Source organism: Felis catus, chromosome C1 (genome assembly GCF_018350175.1).
Source record: "Felis catus isolate Fca126 chromosome C1, F.catus_Fca126_mat1.0, whole genome shotgun sequence".
Lineage (NCBI taxonomy): Eukaryota > Metazoa > Chordata > Mammalia > Carnivora > Felidae > Felis > Felis catus.
In genome coordinates this window covers 6,457,905-6,471,046 of record NC_058375.1, presented here as the reverse complement: position 1 = coordinate 6,471,046, position 13,142 = coordinate 6,457,905, and the positions used below count along the sequence as shown (strand labels likewise).

Genomic DNA, 13,142 nt, shown 5'->3' with positions numbered 1-13,142 from the left:
TCAGACACCACAACACGCGCCCTCTGGGCAAGGTCTTCCCCACCTGTCGCGCTGCCACCAATGCTAGGGGGACCGTTTAGGGACCTATGAAATCCAGTCACGGGGCGGGGGGGGCTGAGGGCCCTCAAGCAAGTGGGATGTAGCTGGTGGGGCCAGACAAGCCCGTATCTGCAGTGGGGACGTAAGTATGTAAGCAGGTCCTCACCCCCAGGACCTGTCCCTCCCCCACCGCCAGAACAAACCCAGTGCCGTGACCAGGTCCGTAACCCACCCCACTCCATCTCCCAGAGGAAGGACGAGCACAAGGGTTTTGGCAAAACAATTTTATTGTTTAAAAAATAAGTGTCACGTCTGACATACAAAAAGTCATTTTAAAAACTCGGTTCTGAATGCGTCTCACGGTCTGAGACATCTTTAAGTGGCCACTATTTCCATAAAAGCCAGGGGCAGTTTCTCTTTGCACAAAAAGGCAGGGCACATTCCTGCTGCTTGGCGGAGAGGAGCCACTGGGCCTTCCCGGCTGGAAGCACGCGGCCCTGCACTCCGTCGGGGCAGCGACCGCTCTCGGGCCCAGCGGAGGCCCTGCCGGCTGCGCTCAGCCCTGTTCTTCCAAGAGGACGGGCCCGGGAGGGGCAGGCGGTCAGGGCACACCTCATGGCGGGTGCCCTCGGGGCCCTCGATCAGCGCTAACCCAGGGTCCTGGCCTCTCCCAGTTACGAATCTCATGACGTTTTATGACTGACCTTTCTAGACTTACGTAGCGGTACAGCTAAAGACCCAAACTGGACAAATTTGTGTCTGTTTACGCTTCCGCTTTCAAAGCTAACATTCAAATATGCTCCCCTGGGCTCTCGGCCAAAGAAAATGCGTTTCCTTGGCCCTACAGCAGAGGGGCAGACAAGGTGCAGAGGCTTCCTTTCGAACACCTGAGAGCAGCACGAGAGGTCCGCGCAAAGACCGGCCTTGGGAATCAACAAGTAAGCAGCACAATTAATCTAGACCTCCTCCGCCCCATCCAGCCTTCCAGGCAGACACAGAGGCGCGGACGCGTCCCGGGAGGGGGCGGGGGATCTGCTTTGCCAACAGATGCGCCCCCGGAAGCCGGCTGGAGAGGAAGTTTCCCCCAAAGGGATCGTTCTCCCCAGCTTGCTAGGATTTCGGAAATGCCTCCTCAAATCTCTCGCTGCCCCTGTCTCGTGCTGGTGACAGCATTACTGAGCTTGCACCTTGCGTAGCAACGGGCCCGGGGTCTCAGGTGCCGCGCTCACCCCCCACCTCGGGCTGCCGGTGCGGGAGGTGGGAGCGCAGGCCCCGGAGAGGACCTCGGCCACGGCCGCGGCCGGTCCTCGGGAACACAAGCTGCTCCCTGGTTCCTGCTCCCCAGGGGAGGGAAGGCGGCTCTAAACGGGGGCGGCGCCCTGCTCTAGCTGACCGGGGGCCAAGAGGCGGGGGATCCAAGACCATGCAGCGCCCACCTCGAGCCCCAGGCCGGCAGCACGAGGCGGATGCTGGACCGCGGGGACTGTGGCTTGGGTGACCCACCGGTTGGCAGAGGGAAGATGGCAGGCAGGGCCCTGACCCTCTTCCTCCAGGAGGGGCCACCTGGAGGGTGGCCAGGGGGGCACGGGAGGGGGACAGGCAGCAGAGGCTACAGGTAAGCATGCGGCCGGCCGGCGGCCGGCCTGACGACACTGGGAGGCGGCCGCCCTCTTAAGGCCCTGGCCCCTCCTGCCTTTGTGTTTCAAAGGGTGAGCGCGTGCGGATGGCGCTAGCCTGCCACCGAGGGCGCCACTGGCCTTTCCTGTGCCTTGCTCCTTCCCGAAAATGCTGCCAGGTAGCGTTCCTTCCGGAACACGCTGCCAGGCAGTGTCTCTCAAGTGGACTGAGTTCTGCAGGGTCCCGGGCGCTGAGGACAAAATCGAACTGGATAAAACTGATGCCGAGTCTGCTTATGTGAGGCTGCATATGTTTTTATGGGAACAAATTGTTCCGGAAAACTGAATTGCACGCAACACCCCGCCCTGCCACACACACACACACACACACACACACACACACACACACGGTTCTGTGGAAGCTTCTCCCTTTCTCTGTCACACTGTCCTCAGCTCTCTGTGCCAACGGGGAGAGGAGGGACCCAGGCAAAGCAGGAGCGCGCCCTGGGCCCGGGGACACGAGCCTGTGCCTTCGGGAGCACTCCCCTGGAGGAGCGTCCCCAGCCAGGTCACTGGCAGAGCTTGGATTCTGCAGCAAAGTGGGGGGGGGGGAGGGCGGTGGGAAGAAGCCGCTGTCCGCAGAGACAAGAAGCAGGGAGGGTCACCAAGACGCGACTATTTTCACGCGCGGTTAGCAGAAACCTTTGCTCCCAGATCAAAATCAGACTCTCAGCCTACAACCACCTGGAAAGTCCCTCAACTCTTTCCCCACAACAAATGGTAATATGCTCGGTCTAGAGATGCTAATTTGACGAGGAGGGGCCCTTCCGCCTCGCCTCGTCCAGGTGGACAGCGAGGGCACACAGGCCGCTGACTGCCTCCCCAGGGAGCCGCTCCGGAACCGGAACCGCCGCTCTGGGCAGGAGGGGGCGCCACGGGGCCAGCACCCCTGTGGTCATCAGAGGCCTCCAGCTTCAGCTTCCAAGCCATCAGTAAACAAGGACCCCTCCACTTGCCTCACGGGGTGGCTGACAGGGTCGCGGAGACCGGAGACCGAGCGAGCAAAGCCTGAGTGAGTGATGGCTGACTCCCGAGGGAAGGTGTGTTTCTTGCTGAGGATCGGGGTCCAGAGAGGGTGAAGGCCTTCACCCCCCGGGGGCCCGGTTCTGAGAACGGCTTCTTCCCAGCACAGGGACAAGGGAGGGAAAGGGAGACGCAGACGCGGAGTTACTGGCTGTGTCTCCTGGTGGCCTTTGCTGGTGTGATTTTTAAGACGGCACTTGACCGTGGAGAGGAGGATCCTGGGGCCCTCTGCCCGCCCCCATCCCGTGCACACAGGTGAAGGGGGGCATTCTGAGGCAGGGCCCTCCTCTAAGCACCAGACGTCCTGGGCTCACCCCCGCACCGACTCACTGTCATTCAGAATGGTGACATCAGAAGCCTGCTGGCCCTACATCCCGGAGGCCTCCGTGGGCACGTGGGGGGCCCTTTCTCTCAGTGCTGCAGCCGCAGAGGACGAAGTTCCCAAGGAACACACGGGCGGTGCTCGGAGCCAGCAGCCCAGGGAGGCAGAACGTGAAAATGGGAAGAAACGCACCCGGGAACTGCTAGGAGGGGCTCCTCTCTGGTCACACGTGGAGAGGGCAGGGATGGCGCGAGAGCGCCCCCATGTGGCCACAGGTGGCACCCGGCCTGCAGCCACCCACGTCCTCTCATGCCCGCTGGCCAGCCAGGTGCCTCAAAGCTAAAATGCCGACCCTCCAGAAAGAGAGACCCCCCGACCTGGCACTGGGGTTCTGCCTCGCCAAGGGGAGCTCTGTTGGCGCGAAGAGAGGTGTCCTGTCTGGACGGGTCGCTGGAGGTCAGGGGAATTTTAAGAAGAGAGCCTTCCACATCGAGAGCCCCCCTCCCAGGCACCAGATTCACACGCACACATCTCAAAGCGAGACCAGAATTCTTTTAAATCCGTCGCCTTGAAGGAAGCGTAAACAATCAAAAGTAGAGAAATAGATTTGGCCGGGCTCCTCCTCCCCCAGGAAAGCTCTCTGCGGGGCACCCACACCGGACACAACGTGCGACTTTAAAACAAGACAGCAGTCACAGAAAGATCGGTCTCACTCCTTTACAGTCCTGTCTTGGGGGCATGACTCTGCGGGAAGCTGGAATAAAAATTCAATATGTGAGAATATTTTTTAAAAGAATTTCAGACTCACCGCCGTCCCCCGCCCCCGCCCTCCCCCCGCCGGAACCTTGGGGGTTTCGGAAAAACAGGCATTACTGACCCGCCGCTGACCAGGAACAGAGCAGCCACCCTCCTCTTAAAGAGAAGCTGCCTATTTCTTTTCCCAGCTCTTTCACAGCGTGTTAGTGGGAGGGGCCGGTGGACAGCAAGTAGGTCGCTCCATCCGGCATCATCCACTGGGAGGGAGCAGAGTCGGTGGGACGCCTGCCCCCTCCCCCCCGTCCCCCGTGGCCCCCGCGAACCTGCCATGTCCCCGAGAAGGCCGCAGCTGCCCCACCGAGGGGGCCTGACTCCCGTCTGGTCAGGTCAGAGCACCTGGATGGTGGAGACCGTTTGCGTGGGGTCTCTCCCCACATATGATGTGTCACCATCAGAGAAAGACTTAACTGGATCTTTCCTGGTAAAGCACGAGGGTATACTGAGAGTGGAAACGCCCACTGGAAGTCCCCTGCGGTACAGAGGACCCTCATGAGTGAGGGATCCCTGGAATGGCCGAATCATCTCTGCGCACCGTGCATCGCGAAGGGGGCAGGGGGCCGGCTGGAGGAGGGAGAGCAGGCGGGGACCTCCCCCCCGACGCAGAGAAAGCTGCGAGATTTCTGGGACCTTTTAACCTCCTTGTGTTTGTTGCTGTGTAACACTACCATCCTTCACCCCTCTGGGGGGCAGCAGAGAGACGGAGCGATGAGAAAAGACCCCACCATCGTCAGAACCGAGAGGAAGGGAACCCAGAGGGAGCGGGAGAGACAGCCACCAAGAGGCCAGAACAGAAGGCTAAATGTCAGAGGCTCAGGAAGAAGGGGAGGAGGGGACAGAAGAAACGGGGACTCGGCCAACTCGAGGTCTCCGGACAGTTCCCAGCAACCTGCTCTGCGTGGGCTCTGCACCCGGTGGACACCTGTGTCCCTTCTCTCTACCATCCATAGTCTGTTTCCATGGGAGCCAGCTCAAGGATCACCCCCTCCGGGAAGCCTTCCTGGGTTAACCTGGTCACGGCATTCTTGCCGGAGTTGGGAGCCTTCCCCCCTGCCCGGTTCTGTGCTGCTGGTGTTCATGGGGAAAGGCCACAGGTATGCTCTTAAGGTGGATACTTCTCTCCTGAACAGGACCGGAAACTTCTCGAGGGCAGAAACTCCGTTTTTTCCTTGCATCTGCGTCTACCCACCACAACTAGACAGGGACCGTCAAAGGGATTGGGATAAGGCCTCGTCCTTTCCTCTCTGGCGGCCTAACCCTGAGGCATCGGGTTCCGGGCAGCCAGGGCAGGTGGCAGGACAGAGGAGAGGGGACAGTACGGGGAGAGCGAGAGCGGGAGTGAGCAGAGGCCACTGGGGCCCTCATCCCAGAAACGCCTCATAGTCCATGTACCAAACCAGCTGGCCGGAACTAGGCAGGACGCCCGAAATGGGCCATTTCTTGGGCTCGTGGCCCACGCGGCTCACCAGCATGGTGATCTCACGCTTCACCCTGCCCATGACCAGGACCGCCACCTTCCTGGCGCGGTTGATGAGGGGCAGGCTGAGGCTCATGCGCTGGAACGGCCTGGAGGGGCTCTCGGTCAGCACGACCAGCTGCTCGCCGTCCAGGCCGCTGGGCGACTGCGGGAAGAGGGAGGCCGTGTGCCCGTCCGCGCCCATGCCCAGCAGCACCAGGTCGAAGCTGCTGTTGGCCACCAGGGCCGAGATCTCGCTGGCGTACGTCTGGGCGCCCTGGTCCTCCTCGGCGCACAGCCGCTGGTGCAGATGCACGGGCATGGGGTGAATGTTGTAGTAGGGGACCCTGATGTGCTGGAGCAGGTGGGTCTGCAGGTGCTGGAAGTTGGACTCGGGGTCCCAGAGCGGGACGCAGCGCTCGTCCACCAGCCACAGGTGCGTGTGGGCCCAGGGGAAGCCGTAGTGCCTGGTGGCCAGCTGCTGGAACAGGGGCACGGGGCTCGAGCCGCCGGACAGCGCCAGGTGGAACGTGCCAAAGCGCCGCACGGCCCGCACGGCCGTGGCCTCGATGTCGTCGGCCAGCTTCGCGATCAGCTCCTCGGGCCAGGCCGAGATCAGCGGGCTCTCTCGGTACTTGGCCTTGAGAACCTGGAAGCCGCTGGGCATCGGCGCGGGGCCGGGCCCCGGCACCAGCTGCTCCGGCTGCTGCTGCGAGAAGCACAGCTGGGCGCCGCCGAACTCGAAGTCCAACAGGTGCCCGTTCTCAGCGCCTCCCGGGTAGAGGCGCGGGACCTCGTGGGCCAGGCTGTCCAGCAGGGGGGTCCAGAAGCCCCAGGAGGCCAGCAGGTGCTCCGTGGTGACGAAGGAGTCCTTTCGGCCGTGGAAGATGCGAGATATGAGGACGGAGTAGGCGTCCTGCTCCCTCACGGGGCGGTAGGCGTAGAAATCGGACAGCGGGCGGCCGAAGAGGCGGAGCCCCGGCCGGGCCCCCAGCTCCTTCCAGCTCTCGGAGGGCAGGGAGGGCCTGAACAGGTTCCGACTGACCAGCACGGCAGGGCTGCCCAGCTCACCGTGCCCGATGTAGAAGACGATCTGCCGAGGGAGGCACTGGCTCTGGTCGGCGACCCAGCGCTCGTCGCTCAGGACGCAGTAAGCCTGGTTCCTGAACAAGATGCGAACGTAGCCCACTCTCTCATCCAAGGCTTTGCCGGACATCAGGATGAAAGGGACGCCCTCCCAGCGAAGGTTGTCCATGTGAACGAGGACGCCTGAGGTGACAGGGGACGGCAGGGCTCACGCTCTGGCACAGAGAACCGCGGACTTCCCGGGGCGCCGGCCTTCCCTTCCTCACCTCCGCCAGCCCTTCTCCTTGCTGCCCCCTCCTGCGGGCAGCCTGTGGAGCACCCGTGACCTTGCTATGTTCGCCCTTTCCAGCATCTTCTCCCGCCAGCCAGCGCTCGAAATGCAGCCTCTGGGCCACCTCGGACTCCCACCTCCGTGAGTGAGGTACCTTAGAGTCCCAGTCCCCCTGAGAGACAACCAAAGTCTCACGGGGGAGGGGGGGGGCGAGGTCGGGCCCACCCCGACTCCGGCCGGGAAGGAACACTTCCCTCCAGTCCGCAGAGCACCGGGCGGACCTGAGGCAGGGTGGTGTGCGGGTGAAGGGGCCTGCAGGGCGCCGTCACGGCCGTAAGAACCAGAAGCTGAGCGTGCTCCCGACTGGTGTCCCTAGCCTGGTTTTCCCAAGTCCCCTCTCTGCATGACCCTGGGCAAGTCTGTGCCACCCTCACGGAGCCTCTCATTTCCTGACCTTTAAATGGGGATGATAATCGTACCTGCCTCGCGGGTTTGTGCCTGCGAGGATTTAACGAGGTAACGTACAAAAAGTGCCTGGCACGTCGTAAGTGCCCAACAAACAGCCACTGCTCTTGTAGTGGAGTTTACTGCCCGCAGCATTAGGGAGCCAGCCCTCTCCAGGAACGCTCTGGGCCCGTGGAACTGTCCACGGGACGTCGCCGGTGGACATCTGTCTGAGCCGCAGGGTGGCTGCCTGCTGGAGGGGGCCCGGGCTGGGCCCGGACACAACCGCAGCCTCACTGGGGGGCTAGGCGTAAGGGGGGGCCGGGTCTGAACCCGGCTCAGAGAGCCCCGCGGGTGTGCGTGGACGTGGCCCAAACCGAGATGACTACCGGGTGCCCTTCCCCCACACGGACCCAACGGGTGACCTACCGCTTTAAGATGGGGGAGGCCGGAGAGGCAAAGGAATCTCCTCCTTGCCGACAAGCACCCTCGTGAACACCCCACCCGAGGTCCCTTCCAACCCAAAGCGAAGCGTGTTTGAGCCCGGAAAGCTCCCCCCGGCGGCGGCTGCCCACGCCCGGCCCCCGAGCCCACCTGCGAAGGTCGGCGTCAGGCTGCGGAAGCTGTCCGGCCTCTGCTGCTCTCTGCGCACCTGCTCGCTGTATGCCTGGTACTGGCCCAGGACGGCGCTGCCCTTCTGCAGGCCCCGCAGAGCCCGGAAGGCCCGGAGCTTGTGCTGGAGCACAGACTCTGAGCTGCTGATGTTGTGGGGCAGCTCCATGGCCACGAGGGTGAGGACCTCGGTCAGGTGGTTCTGGAGCACGTCGCGAATGACGCCGTACTCCTCGTAGAAGCTGGTGCGGCCTGTACAGCGGAGACGGATCAGAGGCTGTAAGGAACAGTCAGCGGGGCGCCCGGTGATGGGGGCGGGGGGGGGCTTAGTCGGCTGAGCGTCCGACTCTTTGTTTCAGCTCAGGTCACACTCTCACAGGGATCGGGCCCCGCGATGGGCTGTGCACTGGCAGTGTGGAGCCTGCCTGGGATTCTCTGTCTTCCTCTCTCTCCACCCCTTCCCCACTCATGCTCACTCTCTCTCTCAAAATGAATAAACTTAAAAAAAAAAAAAAGAGGGCAACGTGCCAGACTTCCCCAAGGCACACCTGGCCCCCTGCCCCTGCCGTCTTCATCCCCCAGCCCGTAGAACTTCCAAACATGACTTATGTCGGAGCAAATCTCAATGAAGAGAAGGAAGGAGGGTGTCTCTGAACACTCTAAGTGAAGCTGTCAAACCTTTGGGCCTTCCCGGGAATCTGCACGGGGAAGGGTCTGGTCCCGGAGAAGGCCAGACTGCATTCACCTGCAGATCTGTGGCCGGACTCCCGACCCTCCCCAGGCGTCAGCTGGGAGGGAGGTCTGGCCCCGCAGGAGGCTGCAGCATCGAGGCGAGCGCCTGGGCTCTGGGCTCTGGCTGCCGCCTGCTAGCGTGGTCCGGGGCGTTACCCGACCCCTGGGTCTGTCCCTGCATCCCGCCATTAAGTGGGGCTAACAGGTGCCACCCCGTTACCAAGGGCACAAATGTGCCAGGCAGGGTGCAGGGGCTGAGGAGGTCCCTGTCCTCAGCTTTCAGTGGGAGGGAGGAAAAAATAAGTCAACGAAGGAATTACAGACAGAGAGTCAGAAGAGGGCAAAGGGCGGGTCCTCTGAGGGCAGGAGAGTCAGCACTGCCAAAAGCGAGGGAAAGACTGGCGAGGAAGCCTTCGGGCGCAGACAGCCCGAGGCGGGAAAGAGCTCGGCTGGGAGGGCCTAACGGAAGGCGAGCAAGACGGAGAGGCCAGGAGGCAGGGGCTGGTGGCGCGTGGGTCTACATTCAGAGGAAGCGGGTGGGGAGAATGATGCAGGAAGAGACAAGATCCCGGCCCACTGCGGGGAGGATGGTGCAGGCCAAGGAGGCCAAGGAGGAGGCTGTGCGGTTGCCCCAGCGGAAAGGCAACCAGGCCGGGGCTGATGTAGCAGCAGAGGAGCCGGAGGGAGTGGACGATCTGTTCTGGGGGCAGAAGTGACGGGACCTGCTGACCGCTGGGGGCAGGCACAAGAGAACTGCTAGGTTTGGGGCCTGAGCCAAGGACGGGCAGCGGTAGGGGGCCACGGGGAGAGGAGCGGTCTGGCGGAGGGGAAGCCATGAGTTCCCCTGGGTGTGTTGAAGACTAAGACATCCAGGGGAGGACGCCGAGTTGGCAGGTGGACAGGGTGACAGTGAGGGTGAAGGAGAGCGACACAGACAACACCGAGCCCCACGGCGGCAGCCCCCCGCCTGCCCACAGGCTCCCGAGGGGCAGCGCCCACGGTTATCCCTGTTCCATGCCGGAGGGAAGAGCCAGACGTCTAGGGCTCGTCCCAGCAGAGTCGGGAGCTGGCCGAGCCCACGCTCGACTCCACAACATCCTCCGGACGCGGCACGAGGTCTGATTATCGGTGCCTCGGATACACACAACCCAACAGGCGTAGAGCTTCGGATTCAAATGCACAACCCCTCACACGGCATGGTTCATATTCCGCCGACCGGCCAACGCCCAGGCTGGTTCAGAGCCTTGGACAGAGAGAGTCTGCCATCACGGCAGGAGGGGCAATCGTCCGTCAAAGGCTTTGTGTGAATCATCTAGAACTCAGGATTGCTTCTTTTGCCCGGCAACTCCTAATGCCCTACAAGTCTCGGCTTCTGGAGGGTTGTACTGACCCCTTGGCCTGCACCCCCGGGGGTGTCCGGGGGCCCTGTTTTCCGCAAGCCCCGCTGACTGCCTCAGTGCCCGTCCGTCTCTCCCCCTGCCACGCACAGGAGCTCCCGCAGAGTAGGCGCCACACCTGTCCGCCCACTGCTGCTGGCCTCGCACCCGACACGGCCCCGCAGCCGCACCCACGGGACACCGGGCGGCAGAGAAAACGGACATCTACACGTCATCACGAATCAATCGCAAAAGTATCACGTCAAGAGGAAGAAACAGGACTGCTTTGATAAAATAAAAATTTTGAAAACAGGATAGGAAATGACTAGTATAAACACGTCAACAAACGAAAAGTACGGTTGGAAGCCAGAAAGTCAACGGATGGGTTTTATGGATAAGAAACATCTGAAAAGAGTCAGTCATGAGAAGACAGATCTGACGAGACTATCCTGAGTGCAGGATAAAGGGGCAGAAAGACCCACACTCACACACAATCACATACACACACACGCACACGGTATGCCTCTCCTTCAGGATGAAACAATATATTGTTTACGGAATCAGACTTACCCACAAACAACGAAGACAGTAACCTACCCCAGATCTGGAGTAGTGAAGGGGAGGAAATTGGACAGAATTTGGGGAAAGACACAATAAAGCTCTTTTTAAAAACAGGGCGCCTGGGTGGCTCAGTCGGCTAAGCGGCCAACTTCAGCTCAGGTCATGATCTCAGGGTTTGTGAGTTCAAGCCCCATATCAGCCTGCTTGGGATTCTCTCTCCCTCTCTCTCTGCCCCCCCCCCCCACTTGTGCTCTCTCTCTCTCTCTGAGTAAATAAACTTAAAAATTTTTTTTAAATGGTTTGGTTGGGGGGCGCCTAGGTGGCTCGGTTAAGTGTCTGACTTCAGCTCAGGTCACGATCTCATGGTCTGTGGGTTCGAGCCCCATGTCAGGCTCTGTGCTGACAGCTTGGAACCTGGAGCTTGCTCCAGATCCTGTGTCTCCCTCTCTCTCTGCCCCTCCCCTGCTCACTCTCCCTCTCTTTCAAAAATAAATAAACTTTTGAAAAAACGGCTTGGTGGGTACACTCGATGTGTGGTATCGTAGTTCTTACACGTCCTACATATATTTAGTATGAATTCTTTTTGATCTAGTCAATATTTAATTCAAACAAGCAAAAAGAGCGGCCCCTAATTCAGACCTGGCTGGCCCCGCACGCTCCCTCACAGGGGCCACCCAGGGTCCTCGGCACCAGTCCTGAGCCACCTGCCCCAACCAGGCTCGTGGCGCGTGCTCCTGCTAGCTGGGCGGCGAGGAGGGCCAGGCCGTGACTGGCGGAACGTGCCCTGAATTCAGCCCAATGTGCCACGTCCGACGGAGCACCCGTGTCGCGGGGCAAGAAATGGACCCAGGAGCCCGCTGGCCAGAAGGCACCTCTGTCCTCAGGGGCAGGAGTCTGACTCTTGCTCTCGGCCAGAACTTGAGGGTGCAACCCTGGCCAAGCTAAGCCCTGAAAGAGTGGGAGAATCCAGCCCAGCTGTGCCAACCGAAATGCCCAAAGTGCCCCCCCGCTGAAATGGTGCCTGGGCTCCTCCGGCCCCACAGGGCTCTGGTCTTCAAAGTTCTTACGATACGGCTGAGAAGAAGGACGTCAAGAACAGATAATAACCATAGAATAACAGTGTTCATCAGTCCCTTTACTCCTCACAATACTGATATATAAGCAGGTCTTACTTTTAAAATACAAGTTTTAAGGGACACGTGGGTGGCTCAGTCAGTTGAGCGTCCGACTTCGGGCTCAGGTCGTGATCTCGCAGCTCGTGAGTTCGAGCCCCACACAGGGCGCTCTGCGGTCAGCGCAGAGCCCGCTTGGAATCCTGTGATCCCCTCTCTCTCTGCCCTGCCCCCACTTGCGCTCTCCCAAAAACAAATACACATTTTTTAAAAATACACATTTTGATTTTAAAAATACAAGGAAACGAAGGTTCAGAGAAGTCAGGTAACTCGTCCAAGGCCACAGAGCTGACAAAGAGGTACAAATGCGATCAGATTTGGGCAGTTAGCTCCAGAGCCCACAGTTCTTACCACGCAAACACCTCCTTTTTAACTTCCTACCACTCCCAGTTTTTACCAACCACACAAGTGAACGTGCAACTCGGGAGGGGGCTGAATGGCATGAGCACCAGCGGATTTCAGGAGTGGAGCGGAGGAAGCCACCTGAGCTGGGCTCTGGAAGCATGGATCTAGGTCAAGGGTCAGGGACCCGATGCCTGCTGGGGCCGGGCCACGGAGGCCCCAACACACGGTTCATACGACCACGTAAGCCCGGCCTGGCAGAAGCAGCCAGTCTGTGACTCGGAACAGCAGACATCGAGCGAGAGCAGACAGAAGGGGCCTTGGACGCTAGACTGAGAGGTCTGAGGAGCTATTAAAAGTTCCTGACCACAACCAGTTAAGCAGAATCACCGGAGGCTCCACCAGTTTCACTCCTACGTGTGCACCCAAGAGCAGTGAAAACACACGCCCACACAAACGTTTGTACACGGACGTTCACGGCAGCATTATTACAATCGCCGAGAAGAGGAAGCCACCCAGACGTCCATCCACCGGTGGATACGTAAAATTTTATCATTCACGATAAAAAAGAATTGAAGTCTCGGTACACACTGCAACATGGCTGCACCTTGAAGACACGTCGCTCGGAGAAAGAAGCTAAACACGAAAGGCCACCCGTTGTGTGGTTCCATTTATACGAAACGTCCAGAAGAGGCAGCTCCGCAGACACGGAAAGCAGAGTCGTGACTGCGTGGGGTAGGGGCATGTGGATGAGGATAAGGGGCACAGGGTTCTCTGGGGGGTGGAAAATGCTCTCAAATTGACAAATCCACCGCCCTAGATACTTTAAACGGGTGCATCGTCTGACATGTGAATTGTATGTCAAATACGACTCTTTCAAATAAGTGTGAGAGCAGGAAGGAGAACCGTAACGGAGGTGCTGTGGGACAATCAGGCCGTCTCCGGTCTACCCGCAAGACAAACTTTCAGGGAAGGGGACTGGTCCGACAAGGCAGCGTTCGGGGCAGTTAAGGGAAGGAAGCAGGGCTGGGGCAGATGCCGTAACGGGAAAGACAAAGACGTCATTCGGGGGAGGAGTGCATGCTTCATGGTGACTGGCTCTGGAGTGTGGTCCGTGGAGCCAGGAGGTACGGGCTCGAACACCTGTTCTGCCATCTTTCAGCCCTGCAGCCCCACGAGAGCCGCTCTGTCTCACACATAAAAGAGGGACGGTCCCA

The 13,142-nt window shown here is 60.2% G+C and overlaps 1 protein-coding gene across 12 annotated transcripts in view; it reads right to left on the bottom strand.

Moving 5' to 3' along the window:
- Window positions 1–308: 308 nt before the first annotated feature.
- Window positions 309–13,142, bottom strand: part of H6PD (hexose-6-phosphate dehydrogenase/glucose 1-dehydrogenase) — a 31,024-nt gene continuing 18,190 nt past the window's right edge. For 11 of the 12 annotated variants that reach the window (XM_023258074.2, XM_045035056.1, XM_006934258.5 and 8 more), the window contains 2 exons: window positions 7,725–7,994; window positions 309–6,598 (listed from right to left, as the gene is read on the bottom strand). In XM_023258074.2, the coding sequence (XP_023113842.2) occupies window positions 5,235–6,598; window positions 7,725–7,994 (1,634 nt within the window). In that variant the 3' untranslated portion in view covers window positions 309–5,234. The remainder of the gene's footprint in view (window positions 6,599–7,724; window positions 7,995–13,142) is intronic. The other variant, XR_002744308.2, reaches the window with a different exon arrangement.